General features: G+C 40.2%; 1 protein-coding gene across 1 annotated transcript in view; it reads right to left on the bottom strand.

The window, feature by feature from the left end:
• NBAS (NBAS subunit of NRZ tethering complex) overlaps positions 1-20,794 on the bottom strand; it is a 347,509-nt gene that overhangs the window by 14,510 nt on the left and 312,205 nt on the right. Inside the window, exons 49-51 of the mRNA XM_074947616.1 lie at positions 20,226-20,365; positions 10,321-10,465; positions 3,058-3,186 (exon numbers count right to left, since the gene is read on the bottom strand). Of these exons, the coding sequence (XP_074803717.1) occupies positions 3,058-3,186; positions 10,321-10,465; positions 20,226-20,365 (414 nt within the window). The remainder of the gene's footprint in view (positions 1-3,057; positions 3,187-10,320; positions 10,466-20,225; positions 20,366-20,794) is intronic.

Below are 20,794 nucleotides of genomic sequence, written 5' to 3'. Positions count from 1 at the left end.
ACGATCTGCAAAAATGGTCCGCAGATGTGGATATCTGTGGATTTACACAGCTCTATCTATGCAAACCTCTCTCTTCTAGAAAAGGAAGTTAAGACTTGCTGTATCAAGGTGGATAAGGTAGACAGGAGGAGAGCCAACTGTATAATTCACTCAGTAAATGGAAATCTTGAAGGAGAATCTTCAAAAGGCTGAGAAATAAACTATGCTCCCATTCGCATTCCAGGACCAGTATTTGAGAGAATTAATCATGTGTTGTGTTAACTTCATAAGCTGGATCTTGACTGTGTACATCCAATGATTGATCAATTGTTGATTCCTAATGGAACTTTAAAAAAATTCTTTGTAGACTGTATAATTCTGACTCTTTATTGAAAATTTTGTAGATTAATAAGTAAATGCAGAGAAGCCATGGTTAGCTCTCCTTAAAAGCATACAGAAAGTTCATTCCACATGAACCTTCTTGTATGATGTATTCTGAAAGTTCCAATAGCCAGTTTTCCATAAAACCTATCAGATCTGCTTAACAATAAGTCCTGGTTTCTGCAGGTTATGGCAACAAAGGAAATTGTGAAAAATTCGTTATTGTTTATTATATTTTCTGTGGCGGGCAGATTTTTGTCACATCTGGCATAGAAGTGAAAAAGGCTAAATTTTCTAACTGCAGCTTCTCATCATGTTCCAGCACATACCCTGGCAATTTCTATCCCCTGAAAGCATTATAAGGCTGAGGGAAACTGAGGAGTAGAAAATTACAAGGAGGTATTGTGAATACTGGATTCTACATCATTCTGTTATACTCTCACTAATAACCTGATGGACATACACAGCAACTAAAAAAGTATTTTTTCAATTACATCAATGGGTTTTGTATCTTTGAAATGAAGATTACAGGGTTTTTTAAAAATATGTTTTAGTGATTTTAACAAAAGCAAGTCAGTCTTTGTCTATGTATGGGTTCATAGACTACAAACACTTCACAAAGAAACTTTTTATGTAAATCTTACAAGGATTTTGTTTCTGAAATCTTATTAACTGACCTTGGAAACTTAGGTACCTTTAAACAAGAACTCAAAAATGGATTTAAACCAAAAATGGATTGAAAGCAAGAAGAGACTGAGCTGAAAATGACAATGATAGGAGCAAGTTTGGATATAGGTTTTTGATTCTCAATCAACCTTTTCCCCCACTGTAGTGAGCCAGCGTAGCTCCCTACTGCCCCGGAGAGGGATGAGCATATCCAGGTGCCGGAGTGGGCGGAGCTAGGGAGCTCTGAGCCCGCCCCTCAGACGGTCAGGAGGCGACCCAGAAGTATAAAAGCTCGCCCTCAGAACTCACTGGGGGCCCAGACGCCTCCAGCCTGGACCGCGACTGGGAAGCCCCCGCGGCCTAAGGTGCACGCCAGGACTGGCCCGACTTGCTGTGCGGCCGCTACCCAGAGGAGTTGCTGGACCTGCCCTGTGCCTGCTACCCGGAGGAGTTGCCGGGCCTGCCGCTTGCCCTCTACCCGGAGGAACCCATGGTGCTGGACGCCCCGGAGGACACCACCTGGACCCAGGTACCCCAAGAGGGGTAATCAGGAAGTAGCCCGGGGGCAGCCGACCGTAGTCTGGCTGAGGCACTGCCAGAGCCTGTGACAGTGTGTTGCGGCCAGGAGCCCCACTGACACAGCAGCGGGTCTTCTGCTGCTGCTAGGGCCCCGGGCTGGGACACAGTGGAGTGGGAGGGCCTGCGTCCCACCTCACCACTCGTGGGTGGCAGTCTCCCCCTCTTCCAGGTCCTTTAGAGGCCTGGGCCTGCTAACATTTAACTGTTTGCTCAGCCCCTGCCTGAGAGCCTGAGCTACTGACTTGGTTGCCTCGCCCTGATCCAGGGCCTGGCCTGCTACTATTGAACTGTTTGCTCAGCTCCTGCCGGAGGGCCTGAGCACCTGACTTATTGTTGCCCCGCCCTGACCTAGGGTCCGGGCTTATGGTGCTTGTTTCAGTTGTCACAAGGGCCACTGAGGGAGACTCCCGCAGTCAGACTAATTTCTCCAAACAATATCCGTGTGTCGTGAGCCGGTGTAGCTCCCTGCCGTCCTGGAGAGGGTTGAGCCCCGGCGAGTCGCATTACACTCACAAAAACAAATTTGAGCATTGTCAGATTCATGATTTTGGTTTTTGTCTGTCTTTCGTTGTAACCTGATGTTACAAAAAAGAAAGTTAAGCAAAAATGATATGCTAAGAAAATTAATCTTGGGATTTGATGATAAAGCTTCTTCTAGTATGACAGTTTCATGAGTTTGACAGATTAAGCGTTTACAAGAACTCCTTGATTAAATTTTTGCTTTGTGTCACACAGTTGCTTACCTACTTTTTCAGATATATACATATGATTGACAGACACACACTTACTTTGGGGATAGCAAAAAGACTTAAGGATTAAGATACATAAGATATCCCACCATCCCAGATTCTCATTAGGAATTAAACGGAAACAAAATTTGGTAGTTTAGAGGCATTACTGATGTGTTGGTCAATGCTATAGTTTAGATTGCACTGAAATTTGCACTTAGAGTGAGATTAAATCCCTGTGTTGTGTGTGAAAAATGCACATCAGCATCAACAAGATTGAATTTTCAGGAAAGTCAGAAGTGACTCTGTTAATATAAATTCGATTATTTGCAAAATAAACTCCACAGGAATAAACAATCCCACCATGTGTATGGAAGAGTCTACAGCAGTGGGCCATTGCAAGTTTTATGCAATATTATGGATTAAGTTATTTTAAAAGAACTAAAACATGAAGACCCACAAAAAATGTACTTTGTAAAACATAGCAGTTTCTGTTCCACCACATTAACTTACAAATGGGTAGCCGGATAATTAAAACTAACAGCGTTTGTGGGTTCTTTTGAATGTATAAAAGATCTTTATCAGCCCTATGGCTGAAGACAAAATAACTTTAGAAAATCTTAATAATGACAACGCACTCAAGAGACTCTGCTTCCTACGTGAAGATAAAAAAGCTATTTTATTACCTGAAACTATGAAGGATAGTTAATTGAACTGCTCATACCTTAGCAACAGCTGTTATCTGCTCCAGTGCCAATGCATGCAGATCTTGGTCTTTGCTTTCTACTAGCAGTTTCAGGGATGGCAGCAGGAGGGACTGGTTAAGCAGCAGCAAACATAATTCCTTTGTACACTGAAAACAAAAAGTAACCCCAGATTGTCAGAACTCAGGAGATACTTGGTAACATTATGCACACAAAATTTTATGAAAAACCTTGTGTGAAATGCAAAATGGAAATAAAACTTTTAAAACAAATGAATTTCCCAGTGGAAAGAAGCCTGTCTGGAAACTTGAAAGCGCAAATTAAAAAAGGGTGTAGTACAGGGTTGTAAGTAGAATGTTTGAGAAACAAGGCAAGCACTGAATACTTATTACAACCCTCACAGAGTTTTACTGAAAGAAGTATGGAGCAATCACTGCTCTCTGTGGGACTAATACTTTTGCTGTGGTCACTGAAACACTGCAAACTGCAAGACGTAAGGTTTCAGAGTAGCAGCCGTGTTAGTCTGTATCCGCAAAAAGGAGTACTTGTGGCAACTTAGAGACTAACAAATTTATTAGAGCATAAGCTTTCGTGGGCTACAGCCCACTTCATCGGATGCATAGAATGGAAGATATAGTAAGATATACATATATATATACACACACACACACACACACACACAGATAAGTTGGAAGTTACCATACAAACCAGTAGGAAAACACTTCAACCTCTCTGGCCACTCAATAAAAGATTTAAGGGTGACAATTTTGCAACCCAAAGCTTCAAAAACAGACTCCAATGAGAAACTGCTGAGCTTGAATTAATATGCAAACTAGATACCATTAACTTGGGTTTGAATAGAGACTGGGAGTGTCTGGGTCATTACACATATTGAATCTATTTCCTTAAGTTAAGTATCCTCACACCTTCTTATCAACTGTCTACATGGGCCATCCTGATTATCACTACAAAAGTTTTTTTCTCCTGCTGATAATAGCTCATCTTAACTAATTAGCCTCTCACAGTTTGTATGTTAACTTCCAACTTACCTGTATGTGTATATATATGTGTATATATCTATATCTATATCTTACTATATGTTGTATTCTATGCATTCAATGAAGTGGGCTGTAGCCCACGAAAGCTTATGCTCTAATAAATTTGTTAGTCTCTAAGGTGCCATAAGTACTCCTGTTCTTTCTATAAGATGTAAGGTAACACATCTGTGACATTTCTGTAACTCAGTTATATAGTCATAAAGGTGGAATAAAATAAAGAAGGAATATAACAGCTCCTTATATCAGAGTCCAGCACTGTAAAGCTATCCCAAAAATCTTGTCAAATGTCTGTTACTGAGCTCTGATGCAGTATATTAGTTTCTCCATTTTAATATGAGTTTCCATGTTTTATTATCCTGCATGAACTATCTGGCATTACAATTTTGGCATAGTGTGTCCTCATACTGAGGCTGGCAACAGAAAGTGATGCTTAAAAAAATAAAACACTGAGTAGGATTACTTCCAAACCCTTATCTAGGTCTACTGTGGTTAGTAACAATGTGAACATTTATTAGTCTTTATCTTATACATGTATCTTATATATTCATCTACTATGGTGTATAAATGAATTACTGACCCATTTTAAAAAGGGATTACTTTACCTCAAAAACCAAATGATAACTTTCCCTTTATGAGCAACAAACTAACTTGTCCAGAGTGACCAGGTTCAAAGACATAGTTTACTCGGATCCCTCCCCGCTATACTTTGTTTCTAGTGAGAACAATGAGGGAAATCACACAACAACAGTACTCCATCTGGTTAGTCTGTCCATTATATAACATAGATATTATTACAATATCATTTTAGACATCCACAGACATGCTCTATGCTTCAGAAAAACACTTAAAGACACTGCACCTGCTCCAAAGAGCTTACAATCTAAAAAGGGAACTCAGGTGTTTAATTTTTACCATTTAAGTTCAAATTTGATTAATCTGGTGCCCAAAAGGTGCTGCTAAATGTAGTCACACCCTTGGGGTAGTTATATCTCCTCTAACTTAAAAAAAATGGAAAATGATAAATTGGTGTATTATGTACATCTTACATACATGAGATTGCTGTTACGGATTGAGATCTTAAAGTACGGTATCTACTGACATCTTTTTTCCCAACCAATTTGTTTTCAGATAATTCAGGCACTCTTCAGTTACCCCCCTCAACTGCATTTCTGACAGCAAAATATTAATTTAATTGTGATGCATACCTCAGAATGCAACGTAACTATAAAATTACACCGTGCTTGGTAAAGTTCATGGTAGTTACAAAAAAATCTTGCAAACTTCCACTGTTCAGAGCCGGACTAAATGACACAGTAGTAAAAACGTCTTTGTCTCGTCTACACTAGCACATCACCAGCAAAGCTCCAATCAGGAAAGAGTTTACACACAAAAAACAGCAGACACAGGACTACTAGCAAAACATCTTCCAAATGCATTCACCAGTTGCCTGCATTGCAGTTCAGCAGACAAAAAACTGAGAACCTGGTACACTTTGCTATCAACTAAACTTCTCCTTAGGATATCAACACATTTTTTTTTATTATTGCAGCTAAGCAGAGGTTGGTGAGACTAAGGAGAAAACAAAAGGTTTGTAACACACTGAGGAGATTTTGTCTTTTGTTGCCAAAGAATAGACAGAAGTGTGTCATAAGTGTTTATCAACTTAAGCAATGGCTAAGTCTGCAGTTGACAGGCTTTGCTTTCATTGAGAACTAACATTACAGGAACAGGTGAAGAGCAGTATTGAAAAGACTATAAAGGGTGAGGCAAAATTAAAAATATTACACCCATTAAGCCTTTGATATTTTGATTTTCTCCTTCATTTCTGCCAAACAGCAACATACTAAGGAGATTACAGAATGCAAACTTAGCAATTTATGATTCTACAAGTCCCTCTGTGCCTGGAAAGCACAATTTATCACCATGGATACCCCTTTATGTTAGGAAAAATAAATTTTGAGGGTTGTAGGATGCACAACCTGAGTGTAACAGCAAGTTTATAGTTCTGGTAACATTTGATATCTGAAAACCCATCAAAACCATAAGAGAAGAAGCAGTGCCATAGGGAACAGCATATAACTATAAAAAAGCTTTCAAAAGAATCCCCTCCCCCCCCCCCCCAAATCACATTTTTGTACCTTAAGGTGGTGGGAGGAAAGAAGGAAAGGCAGATGATTTAAGCGCACTGTTAAACATAATTAGGTACAGTGAGCATTTCTAGGAAATAACTAGGAAAGCCAATGACTAGGAAAATGAAAAGGTGTTTTTAAAACACTGAACTACTGAATTACAATTTGCTTTCTTATTGCAGTGATTTAAAATATTACAGAAAAAATGCAATTAGATTATGTCAATTTGCAAATGCAGTTAATGTAGGTATTAACATTAGTATTTTTGCAACAAATAAATTTCAGGTCAAACAGGTATTTTAGCCCTTCTACAAAAATGTTTATTATCAACTTGCATCCTTTGCAAAATTTTACATAGAATACCACATGGTGCTGAAAATAATTACATATAAGCCCCAATAATTCCTTATAGTTAGTCTTTAATGTAAAGCCATATTTAGTACCTTAATCATTGGGAGTATTAATCTTGGTAATACAAATATACATATTCAACTAATTTTAAAATGGTACTATTTATGTATTTTAGACAGAAGTAATAATACACCCTTCTTAAAAATTAAGGTCCCAATTCAGCCAAGCACTGAAGCAAATGCTTAATGTTAAGCCCATGCTTATATCCCAGTGGGAATACTCAAGTGCTTTAAGTTAAGTACATGCTTCAGTGCCTGGCTGAATTGGGTTCCAAAGAAGCTTATCCTACATTATGGAATGGCTATATCTAACCTGGAACATTTTATGTTTAAAGACACATGTTTGAGTTTTTTTTAAACATAATTCAAGAACATCCACACACATTTTATGATATTTGTATAAGAAGATTGTTCTTGAACTACTGACTTTGCATTCTGAGGTTTAGCCAAGAGCAAACATTTACAGTTGAAATACAAAATGAAAACACAGTCACAACCTTAGCTGGATTTTTGAATGTAATGCTAGTGCCATATTTGATTAAAAACTATAAGTTGCCATTACAAGGCCTTCTACATCTAGTATATGCTTCCGGTACTAGTAGTTGTCATCAGTGAAAGGCAGGACTTTTTTTAACCCACTTAGCCAATTTGATCAATGCTGTACTGTATATGCACTGGTGCAGAAGGAAGGGAAAATTACTTTGTAAATTTTGCTACTGTGATTTCACACAGAATTCTCACACCTGGGTGTTCTTCATTCAGCATGAGCCATGCTAGAAAGTCTACTAGCTCTTAAGATCTTCACTCCTGGAGGCATAAGACTCAGAAGTGACAATCATACAAGATTAGGGTTGGAAGAGACCTCAGGAGGTCATCCAGTCCAATCCTCTAAGCAGGATGAACCCCAACTAAATCATCCCAGCCAAGGCTTTGTCAAGATGGGTCTTAAAAACCTCTCAGGATGGAGATTCACCACCTCCCTAGGTAACCCATTCCAGTGCTTCACCACCCTCCTGGTGAAATAGTTTTTCCTAATATCCAACCTAGACCTTCCCCATGCAACTTGAGACCATTTCTCCTTCTCCTAGTTCCCCGATTCTCCTAATTCCCTTTTTTAAAGATGGGCACTATATTTGCCTTTTTCCAATTGTCCAATACCGCCCCCCCCCCTTCGGATTGCCTCGAGTTTTCAACGATAATGGCCAATGGCTCTGCAATCACATCAGCCAAATCCCTTAGCACCCTCGGATGCATTAGATCCGGCCCCATAGACTTGGGCATGTCTAGCTTTTCTAAATAGTTCTTAACCTGTTCTTTCACCACTGAGTGCTGGTCACCTCCTCCCCATACTGTGCTGCCCATTGCAGCAGTCTGGGAGCTGATCTCGTCTGTGAAGTCCGAGGAAAAAAAACATTGAGTACTTCAGCTTTTTCCATCATCTGTCATTAGGTTGCCTCCCCCATTCAATAAGGGTCCCACACTTTTCCTGACCACCACCTTGTTGCTAACAAACCTGTAGAAACCCTTCTTGTTACCCTCCACATCCCTTGCTAGCTGCAACTCCAATTGTGCTTTGGCCTTCCTGAGTACACCTCTGCATGCTCGAGCAATATTTTTATACTCCTGCCTTGTCATCTGTCCAAGTTTCCATTTCTTGAAAGCTTCCTTTTTGTGTTTAAGCTCACCGAAGATTTCACTGTTAAGCCAAGCTGGTCACCTACCATATTTGCTATTCCTTCTGTACATCGGGATAGTTTGTTCCTGCACCCTCAATAAGGCTTCTTTAAAATACAGCCAGGACTCCTTTCCCTCTCATATAAGCCTCCCAGGGGATCCTGCCCATCCATTCCCTGAGGGAGTCAAAGTCTGCTTTTCTGAAATCCAAGGTCTGTATTCTGCTGCTCTCCTTTCTTCCTTTTGTCAGGATCCTGAACTCGACCATCTCATGGTCACTGCTGCCCAGGTTGCCACCCACTTCTACTTCCCCTACCAATTCTTCCTTATTTGTGAGCAGCAGGTCAAGAGGAGCATGGCTCCTAGTTGGTTCCTCCAGCAATCCTGCAATTATGGTGTCTTTAGAGAAAGATTTCTTCCTGACCTCAGTGAACATCCCGGTCAACAGTGAACATCCTGACGTTTAAATGCCTTTTCAATTATTGTCTTTAGACTTCAGAACCACAAACGTTACTGGTGGTCAGAAAGTTAGCCAATCTTTTTTTAAAAAAAGCAGCTGATCTATGCTTCTCTCCCCACTCAAAGTATTAAATAGGCTCCAATGACAGATTCAGCAAAATGCAAGTTTTGATCAAATAGTTCTAGCAATGGTTCTTAAATTCCCTACATTACTTTTTCCACAGTAAAGGTTTGTATACACAAAAGTTGTACTGCTTTAACTGCTATGCACAAAAGTTATGTTGTTTTTAACTATGCTGATATAGTTAAAGCAGTACAGCCTCCTAGTGTGTCATATCAGTATAAACGCACTTTATTTCCGTATGGAGAGGAGAATAAGCTACACTAATATAAAGACACCTTTATACAAGGTATAACATGCACATACTAAGCGTTGTACTGGTATAATTATATTGGCAAAAAATTGCACCTCTAACTGAAACAGTCATACCAGTATAAAAACTGCACAGACCAGGCCTTACTGATGCTGAATTCAACAGTAACTTTATTAACTAAAAAAGAGATGATCGATGCTTGACCTTGGTGTAACCCTCCTATCAGGAGGAGATCTGCTGTGGTAGAACCCTGATTTTCTATTACATTTGTGTTCATAAGTCACTTAAATGTTTTAGAAAATTCCACCCTAGAACCTTAACTTTGGTTTGGCCACCCTTAATCAGATTGAATAGTACCTTCCTGCAGGAGTAATCCCACTGGTTTTGATCAGAACTACTTGTGATATAAAGTATTACTCATGATGACCATCGGGCCCTTTGTAGATCTATCCCATGCACTGTAATTAAAAATTAAATTTGGCTCTCTCCACAAAATATATTTGGCACTCTGCTTTACTGACTTCTTTTGGCAGCAAGTCCCAGAAGTGGGTTTTAAGCTGCATAAATACAAGTGTCCCATTTGTTTTACAATGTATTGCCCTTCAAATTCTACAAGAGACTTCTTGGTTTTGTATTAAAGTCAAAAGAAGCCTCCGATCCGTTTCCATTACACTGCACATAATTTTCGTGTTGGCTATTTTCAGGAACGAAGACTGTGGTTATGTGAATCTCACTGTAAAGGATGAATCAGGATAATAAAAGAAGATGTCTGGGAATAATTCCAGAGAAGTGTGAAGATTTTTAATCATTTTTTTTAAACCTGGTATGGTTAGGCTATGATGCATCAGTATGAGGTGCTGTGGCACTTTGAGACATAAGAGAGGCTTGTATGGAAGAGAGTACACATAATTAATTTAGGAAGAGGGAATACTAGAGTACTTGTAAAGAAGAATTGCTTGTAAAATAAAAGCCAATTAAAGCCCAAATATTTCAGAACTTCCTCATAGACAACTTTCTATGTTTAAGAAGTGGCAAGTTACTGGTGTTTATCTTTAATAGTTTTTGCCAAATAGTACTCAAGTGCAGCCAGTGAAGCTATATAAGGAGCTTTAATAGTGATACTGCATCCACTGTACAAGGTGCAGGTATATCTGCAAGGTACTTGAAGTTACAACTCACCTCTACAGGGAGCATGTGCTTAGTCTCATACAAAGAACGACAGATCTTCAAAATTTCATTTCCCGTATTCTCTTTTTGCTCAGTTGGGCATCTCGATAGCATGACTGTCCCTAGTTTCACCCATGGATTATTACTCGTGTATGTGCTAAAAAAACAAACAAACAAGAAAACAAAATTCAGAAAACTATTTTAAAAAATTGCAAATAAAAGCATGGTATAATAGTATGAAAAAGTGAAAAGATCTGGGGCCAAGTACGGATGTGATTCTAAAACTGCTCCATGTAACTTAGAGCAGCCTTTGGACTACTCTAAATTGCAACTGTTATCGTCCCTAAGGGACCATGTTGCAGCTGTGAATTAGCATAATGGAGCTCTCTCTCCCAAACCCAACATGGAGAATGTTTGGCACAGGAGTGGGCACTGCTGGCTTTACACCAGCTGAAAATTTCCTTTCATTGGAAGTGGGATTCTTAATTTGGTAGTTTCAGGAAGATTCTGACCTCTTAGTCCCTCTCAGTGATCAGATAATCCAGCTCCTGGTTTCTCAATGAAAAACCTTTACCTCAAAATCACTGACAAAAATCAACACCCAGATCCAAATATGTAAATATAGGAGGAATAGTTACATAGTTAAAAACAAACACGCACCCTTTCTGCCTGCAAACCCCATTAATAGTACCTGTAAATTGGGTAAAGAGGTGAACCATGTACATATGCAACTGGCTATTAATAAATAAATAAATTAATACCCACCATCTAGCTCTCATAGATTGTGAAGTGCTTTCAGATCTACTGCTGAAAGCCAATCAGATACACCTCTTACACATTTAAAATTCGCCCCCAAATACCCTTTTTTTTCTGCACAGAATTATGAACAATGGTTATTGTTCCAAAGTCAACATATGCCATGAGATATATCTACCAGAGCTATTACCTATTCTCAGTCAAAGCAAAAACATGGAGAAAGATACCACTGTGTGGGAAGTGTTGAAAAATGCTGACTTTTTAAATGGCAGCTACTGACATGAAGTACTAATGAATGACAATGCAATTAAGGAGCAGATTAGAAAAAAGCTCACATTCACTTTAGATTGTTAATGTCGTGTAACCGTGGTTTTTCATAACAGGAATAGCAAAATATCACGATTTATGACAATCGGGTCAATGTCTCAGTCAGATTATGCCAAAGATTTCAAGCTCTAATCCATCTATTTTTAGGCACCTCTATAAATGACCTAAGTTTTGGAGATGTTAAGTACAACACTGAGGTCAATGGGAACTCCAAGCACTCAGCACTTCTGAGGAGCAAAAATTACATTTAGATTGTAAACTCTTTGAAGGAAACATCTGTGCCTGTAAAGTATCTAGCACACATTGGTCCCATAAAAATTATGATAAGAGTCTCCCCCCACAGATACAGTGCACACTCATTTGGTGAGATCCTCACCCCCTCTCTGTTGGGAAAAGAAATGGAGGAGTGTAAAGGGGCTCTAAAACCAGTTCTGCATGGGGGGAGGATTCCTTTGATCTAGGAACTGAAGAAGGCAGCTGTAATGTTATCTTCCAAGGACCCCCGTACTGGCCTTACCTTAGAAGGTGTGCTGGGGGTGGGAAGTGTGTGTTGGGAACAGAGCAGTAGCATGTAGTACTACAGAGATTCTGGGAAGTGCTGCAACTCGCATGCAGCTGGGGACAGGCTGTCATAACTTAGACAGACCACCAGGGGGGCACAAAGGTGGCTTAAAACCACCACAGGCCCCTCTGCCCCTAGACCAGGGGTGGGCAAATTTTTTGGGCTGAAGGCCACATCTGGATGGGGAAATTGTATGCAGGGCTGGGGCAGGGGTGCGGGAGGGAGTGCAGTGTGCAGGAATGGGGTCAGGGCAAGGGTTTGGGGCAGAGGAGGGGTGTGGGGTGTATGAGGGGGCTCAGGGAAGGGGGTTGGGGTGCAGGAGGTGGTTGAGGGCAGGGGTGCGGACTGTGGGAGGGAGCTCAAGGCAGGAGGTTGGGGTGCAGGAGGGGTGCATGGTGCAACGGGGGCTCAGGGTAGGGAGCTGGGGTGCAGGAAGGGCGTGAGGTGCAAGCAGGGGGTTTGGGGCAGGGAGTTGGGGGGCAGGCTGCAGGAGGGGTTCGTGCTCCAGCCCAGTGCCGCTTACCTAAAGTGGCTCTGGGGTGGTAGCGGCGCCCACCAGGGCCAGGGCAGGCTCCCTCCATGCCTGCCCTGGCCCCATGCTGTGCTGCTCTGGGAAGTGGCCGGAACCAGATCCCTGCATGGCCCCTGAGGGACGGGGGGGCACAGGGCTCCGCACGCTGCCCTTGTTACGCCTCAAGGTACCTCCCCCAAAGCTCCCATTGGCCACGGTTCCCCGTTCCCAGCCAATGGGAGCTGTGGGGGGCGGTGCCTGGAAACAAGAGCAACGCCCAGGTACGTGGTGCCAGCTGCTTCTGAGAGCGGCGCGGGGCCTGCGGCACCACGTGGGGCAATCCCATGGGCCAGATCCAAAGCCCTGAGGGGCCGGATCCAGCCTGTGGACCGTAGTTTGCCCACCCCTGTCCTAGACTGTAAGTTCTGTGCTACACCTCTTCAAAGCACAGAGCAATATCTCAGCCTTGATCTTGAAGAATCAACATTTGCCAACAGATATATTTGCCACAGTCAAGAGACAGACTTACCTGTGATGGAGAAAAATATGACCTCCTCATATTAGCAGTGGAAAGCAGGAAAAGGGTTTATATGTCTTTGAACCTATCTTCCAATTACACAGGAAGTTTTCAAAACTAATTCAAACTAAAATGGAAAACCACAGTATGATCGACTGATACCCACTGGAATTGGATTCATTATAAATCAAGTCATTCATAAGGTACCTACTGGCATACATGCTGTTTAAAACAGCAACTGGGAGGTACCTTGGAAACCTTGCGTTGTTAATGTTGCTATTGGGTGGCAATTGGTAAAAAATACAATCATGGATCATAAGTAGTAATTGTACAGCTCCAATTACTACGAAAAGAACTAAACAGCTCATATCAAAAGAATCAGGCAGAAACACAGCCCAAGCAATAGAGTCACAATGTCTAGTGAAAGATGAGAAATACTGGCTTCAGGTGAAGAGGCTATTCTATCCTGATCTGTGTAATAGATAGAGAGATACTAGTAGTAGTTACATTTGAGTGAGAAATGACTAAAAGCCATTATCTTTATTCTTTCTTGACAACTTAATTAAAGTATTTTAATCAGTCATAGTCAATGAGCACTCACTGCTGCAAGCCCTGCTGCTATCAGTACAGTCCCTCCCTTTCTCTTCCTCCAACCTCCTGGGTCAAACCTATGCATAGTAGTTAATATAGAAAACCATGATGCCAGAATGTGTAGTGCAGCTGCTGCATAACCCACAAGAGAGACAGAGGAAGAATGCTGCAGCTCCATCATTGTCACTGGCTAAATTAATAGCTTATGCTGTGATTCTAGGATCGGACTCCTGAGTCATCTCAGGACCCATATGTAAATCTGGGGTAGAGATCATCCTCAAATTGAGGGATTGGCGACAACAAGCTTCTGCTGCAGGATCTGTCTCCTGCTTATGATTCTTTCTGTCCCGAATGTTTTTTTTTTTAAACTTTATAGGTGCTGTCTCCTTAGTAAATGAAGAAAAACTCTATCTTGTTTCCTTCCCCTAATGGGAAAAAAAAAAAAAGTCACCCTTCAATGTGTGGAAGAATTTAAAACAAGAAATGAACAGAAACCAGAACTAAGACCCTAAATTTTCCCATGTCTTTGTAAAGGCTTGCTGCTAAGATACATGTCTAGTTCTGTGCTAAACTCTTCCCAATATTATAGAACTCATTAGGTTACAGATGTAATAGCCATATAAGGACATAAAGACCCATTGTTCTCTCTAGCATATTCTCAAGTATTTTGTCCAGTTTTGTATTAAAAGCCGGTTGGGAGTTGGAGGATCACAAAGGCATTATTCGGTTAGTAAGAATTTGACATTACCAAGCAGAATTTATCATTTGACTTTCATCTTCCCTTTGTTGCATAATCTATAAGCATAGTCAGTTTCAAATTCAAAAAGGGAAAAATATTTGTGTGTTTCCTATTTTTTTTTTTAACCTGAAAGACGTTAACATTTCATTGCTTTGGCCATGAATGTGACACTTGTTTACACAGCATCATCAGTTTTCTCTATGATGACTGTGTTAATCAGATATACTTTCCCAGGTGTTTGATTGTCAAGTGATGGATTGTGATTGGGGATGGATGACCTACCTTGTTAAAAAATAAAACAAACGGAACAAACTGATACACGATACAGCAATAATTGATCAGGACCAGATGGTATTCACCCAAGAGTTTTGAAGGAACTCAAATGTGAAATTGCAGGACTACTAACTGTCGTCTGTAACCTATCATTTAAATCACCTTCTGTACAAATGACTGGAGGATAGCTAATGTGATGCAAATTTTTAAAAAGGGCTCCAGAGGTGACCCTGGCAATTACAGGCTGCTAAGCCTGACTTCATTACTAGGCAAACTGGTTGAAACTATAGTAAAGAACAAAATTGTTAGATACATAGATTAACATAATTTGTTGGGGAATAGTCAACATGGTTTTTGTAAAGGGAAATCATGCTTCACCAATCTACTAGAATTCTTTGAGGGGGTCAATAAGCATGTGGATAAGGGGGATACAGTGTATTTAGATTTTCAGAAAGCCTTTGACAAGGTCCCTCACCAAAGGCTCTTAAGCCAAGTAAGCAGTCATGGGATAAGAGGGAAGGTTCTCTCATGGATTGGTAATTGGTTAAAAGATAGGAAACAAAGGGTAGCAATAAATGGTCAGTTTTCAGAATGGAGAGAGGTAATACTGGTGTCCCCCAGGGGTGTGTATAGGGCCCAGTCCTATTCAAGATATTCATAAATGATCTGGAAAAAGGGGTAAACAGTGAGGTGGCAAAATTTGCAGATGATACAAAACTATTCAAGATAGTTAAGTCCCAAGCAGACTGCAAAGAGCTACAAAATGATCTCTCAAAACTGGGTGACTGGGCAACAAAATGGCAGATTAAATTCAATTTTGACAAATGCAAAGTAATGCACATTGGAGAACATAATCCCAACTATACATATTAAACGATTTGGTGTAAAATAGTTGTTACCACTCAAAAAAGAGATCTTGGAGTCATTGTGGATAGTTCTCTGAAAACATCCACTCAATGTGCAGCGGCAATCAAAAAAGCTAACAGAATATTGAGAATCATTAAGAAAGGCATAGATAAGACAGAAAATATCATATTGCCTCTATATAAATCCATGGTTCGCCCACATCTTGAATACTGCGTGCAGATGTGGTTGCCTCATCTCAAAAAAATATATTGGACTTGGAAAAGGTTCAAAGAAGGGCAACAAAAATGATTAGGAGTATGGAACGGCTGCTATATGAGGAGAGATTAATAAGACTGGGACTTTTCAGCTAGGAAAAAAAGATGACTAAGGAAGGATAGAGGTCTATAAAATCATGACTGTTGTGGAGAAGGTAAATAAAGTAGTGTTATTTACTCCTTCTCATAACACAAGAACTAGGGGCCACCAAATGAAATTAATAGGCAGCAGGTTTAAAACAAACAAAAGGAAGTTTTTTTTTCACACAACGCACAGTCAACCTGTGAAACTCCTTGCCAGAGGTTGTTGTGAAGGCCAAGACTATAACAGGGTTCAAGAAAAAAATAGATAAATTCATGGAGGATAGGTCCATCAATGACTATTAGCCAGGATGGGCAGGGATGGTGTCCCTAGCCGCTGTTTGCCAGAAGCTGGGAATGGGCGATGGGATGGATCACTTGACGATTATCTGTTCTGTTCATTCCCTCTGGGGCACCTGGCATTGGCCACTGTCGGAAGATAGGATACTGGGCTAGATGGAACTTTGGTCTGACCCACTATGGCCGTTCTTAATGGGAAGAGCTTTAATTCAGGATAGTTATTAATGTTAATAGTTAAGAACTGAAATTTTAAAAAATATAATCTATATTATTTAAATCTAATTTTAAATAAAATGTAATAAGAAAATGACAATTTGCTGATTGTAAAATGATGAAAACCAGGATTAGTCTGAGTTCATCCTTAAGTATCAAACATATTCATCCTGTGAAAAAAAATAAAGAGGGTAAGTTCTTTTCACATGTTTAATAGACTAATGGCAGAGATATAATAATTATGATTTGTTTTTAATTTTTAGGAGCCAAAAACTCTTTAAGGTAACAAGTCTAGCAATTTTTGTTATTTTTCTTTAAAACAGGGGTGGCCAACCTGTGGCTCCGGAGCCACATGCGGCCCTTCAGAAGTTAATATGCGGCTCCTTGTATAGGCACCGGCTCCTTGTATAGGCACCAACTCCGGGGCTGGAGTACAGGCGCCAACTTTCCAACGTACCAGGGAGTGCTCACTGCTCAACCCCTGGCTCTGCCCCCACTCCACATCTTCCTGCCCCCTCCCCTGAGCCTGCCATGTCCTCATTCCTCCCCCTTCCCTCCCCCCAGAGTCTCCTGCATGCCACAAAACAGCTGATCAGGGGAGGGAGGGGGAGGTGCTGATCGGTGGGGCTGCCGGTGGGTGAGAGGTGTTGGGAGCAGGGTGGGGAGGTGGAGCTGATCGGGGGCTGCTGATGTATTACTGTGGCTCTTTGGCAATGTACATACGTAAATGCTGGCTCCTTCTCAAGCTCAGGTTGGCCACCCCTGCTTTAAAATAACTTGTTTCATAAAAGAAATAGTTATTTTTGACTTATATTTGACCATTTCTGGGAAATCATTTAAAAAAAATCTAATCATGGGATAAACTCTGAAGTTCATGACAGAAAATCTGGGATGCACAGGTGGGGTTTTAATTTACTGGTCAGCTAGCTAACGATCAGTCAAACGTCACAAGTCTCCTGGTAACCAGCCTGCAGAAATTTTGGAAAGGTTGGTAACTATCTATCTTAGAAGACTGCACAGTGCTTGCTGGCAGCTATTTCTATGCTTGTAGGTGACTGTTGTAAAACTGCATACAGATGTATATTTCTGTTCATAGTGTGGAATTCACAGACCATTGATTTCTGTTTCCAGTGCAATTGCAATTTCTGCTTTTGCTCTCTCCTGTTACATTGCATCCCTAATAATATATAAAGTCAACGGAAACTCTTACTAAAGTCAATGGGAACTGCTGGAGTTTGGCACCTCTGAAAATCAGACTATAGGACTTTGAATCAACCGGTATTCAAAAAAGACCTCGATGGGCACTGAAGTAGGGCTTTAGAAAAAGTTTCCAATTTTCTATTACAAACCCTGGGCAGGCTCATTCCTACCATGAATACATAAGCTTCAATCATTCTGACATTTCCATTGATTCAAATTAAATGTGAGGCTGATAGTTAATTCAGCTCGCCCCCTTCCCCATTCCTTCACAATGCTGCTGATTTCTTTGTCAAAATACCAGCTATCAGTTGTTTTCAAGTCCTAACTTATTTAGACTTAAAAGATTTGTATAATTTATGCAGGTCTCTAACCTTCAGACCCTAACTGGGACTAAGACAAACCTCCAAACCACTGGGGTTTGGTTGATCATTAGATGGGAAGAGAATACAATTTAACCTGTATTTTTTTTATCCTCCTCTTTTTCTGGGCCAATCTGCATTGTTAAAGAGAGGAATGAGTATAACAAACATGGAGCAAATTTAGATGCTGTACTGAATCAAGTTATGAACAGGTGGGAAATAAGATTGGGAAGTTGGTCTTCAGGAATAGAGGATAAAATGAATAGAACACACAGTACAAATGAACTAAAGGCCCTGACACTTTTAGCCTCTGCTGTGCATTGTGAAGCAAAATAACAGGAAAAAGCATTGGATGGCAATGTGGAATATTTCTCCGTCGCTGTAGCCACCTTTAGCATCTCTGTCAAATCAGGGGAAGATCACTTCCCTCTATAGCAAGGTCTAAATTATGAGTAAAGATGAAAGATTCAATAATGCTGTTTCCTTGTGGAAGAGTCATGCAGAGAGCAGGTGCTGGCTTGGAACCAGTCTCAATATGGCTGCTGAGCTAGCTGTGTTGCCACTGATCCTGAGATCAGGAGACCAAAGAGGTGCATAGGGAGTCCTTTCTCAAAATTGGCTTGAGGAATGTGTGTATTTCGGCAGGGTTTTTCTGTAAACCGCCAACCTCCAAAGTGATTTGTTTTTGAAAAGCCTTATAACAATGAACAACTATTTGGAGATGTCATTTTAGGAGATATAAATACAAACACCCTTCTGCTGGGGAAAGAAGAGCTTTAGAAGAGTCCCAATGTCTAAGTCTAATCCTCCTTCATAAAGAAAGAAAGAATAGCTAATAGTAACAATAACATCTGTTTCACTATAATGGACTGAAATTTCAATTGGATTGTCAACGTTATAAAATAATATGAAAACGATGACAATAAAATCACTGTTTACTTGGCAGGTTTATTGTTCACCAAGGCTATAAACATAAAATTTGGTAGAACTCTACCCCTTGGGGAAAAAAAAATCATGTTGTGAAAGTCCATAACTTTAACTTTAGTTCCGAAGTTCCGGTGTTTTCTACATTGTATTTTGATCCATTTCGACTGCATTAAAGGTTTGTAAAACGAAAATATGTAGGGAAATGACAATGTGAATACAGGACAAGTCAGACAGCGAACACCCTATAACTTTTTAATGCCTGAGAAATGCTTTCTTTGTTCATGAAAAGGCAGTAAAGAATTAGTTCAGTTCTTCATCCACAAATCCCAAACACACTGATAAAGGCTTCAAGTTGAATAATCACTGCAGATTGGTCCCTAACATACCAGTACCTTAAATGCACACAAAAGTATTAGTTTTCAGGAAAATAAAAATATACCTTAATTTTTCACACAAGCCTTTTTGGGAGTCTATTCCCTATATTCCAACAGAATGTGATCAATGGCACCTGGAACTCAAAGTTAAGTGGAAATTAGTAACCAGCCTTTCTCACCTAACTGCTGACAGATGAAAGATGGTACTCTGTGCTGGCTAGCCCATAAAAAGTTAATTTTATTGCTCTCCTTGAAGGATGGATAGAAGGATAGATGACTGCTGACAGCATAATGTAGAGACAAAAGAGACTCTTTAAAACTTAGAAGCCACGATCAAAGTATTGAACAAATGGAATGTATAGAAGCACTACAGGTAGACAGGAAGACAAAAGACCAATACAAAAATATTGGCAAATTATGGCCTGCCATATAAATGGCTTCAGAATGTGCACAATGCTGCAAAAATAATCAGTGGCCCTAAAATACATTCCTCCTTTCCCTGTAGTTTACTCTGGGATGGGACAACTTGGTAGTAGGTGTAGAACAGAAACCTACCATTGCTTGGTCACGTACAAAAGTCTGGAATGTTCCCTCCACCCATGGCCCTTTCCTGGAATGTGTCTCTGCAGTCGTTGCGCAAAAGAGCAACTTCAGAAAGGGTTTTGAGGGAGCCAGAACTGGAGTGAAAATCTTCAGTCACACATTCCCCTCCTCTCTGCAGGTTTTCCACTGGGTGCTGATAGCTAGGCTTTGATTTGCCTAGCAAGTGTTTATAAAGTCTTTATTTGGACTAGGCAGTTTAAAGTTTAATAAGAAACACTGAGATCAGCAAAATTAAATGTGTGGCTCCTTGAAAATGCTTTTCAGAAGAAACTTCTTTGTCCTACATATGCAATTGTATTCTGTGCGCCTTCCAAAAGGGCCTATTTAAGATGGTTATACTCCTTTATGTAACAGTTTGTTTGAATTCACTGACTGAAGGCTGCATGAAAGGTTCAGTAACTTCAAAATCAAAGTAGGGGAGAGCATACTGTTCTTCCCGATTTCTCTTTGAAGGAATACTTACATGCTTGCACTTTTCATAGGTGGCCAAGCTTGCAGGAGTAAAACCAAGTGCTGAAACTCAGACTGACTGTTACTAGAGTTCAGGAGTTCCTGGAAGAGAGAGTACCTTTTTTCTTCATTTTCAATATCAATTATCTCTACCTGCAAGAAAAATAAAGCCATATAAGAACAGGATCTAAACCAACTAACTCTGCCATACCTATGTAACAATAAATATGATGTGTTCCATCTGTGAAGGACATCACTACTGTGAAACAAGGCAGAAACACAGCCCAAGCAATTTTCTCTTAATCTTCAATTATATGCATTTGAAACAAGGAAGCACATAGATGATGGGAAATTACTTAGAATGAGGTTCCTAAAATAACATGAAACCCACATAAGTAGATCAATGGATTAGTTCAAGTGATCACTCCACCTCAAACTTTTCACATCATCACTTAAAAATTCTCTAGCCCTTTAAAAAAAAGTTCCTCTGATATTTTCCCAACATATATTACTGGGTAAAATTACTTTTATTTAAAAAAATGACCCTTTCCCCCCTACACAAACACACAGAGTAAAAACTAT

Source organism: Natator depressus, chromosome 3 (genome assembly GCF_965152275.1).
Source record: "Natator depressus isolate rNatDep1 chromosome 3, rNatDep2.hap1, whole genome shotgun sequence".
NCBI lineage: Eukaryota > Metazoa > Chordata > Testudines > Cheloniidae > Natator > Natator depressus.
This window is presented reverse-complemented; position numbering and strand designations above follow the sequence as displayed.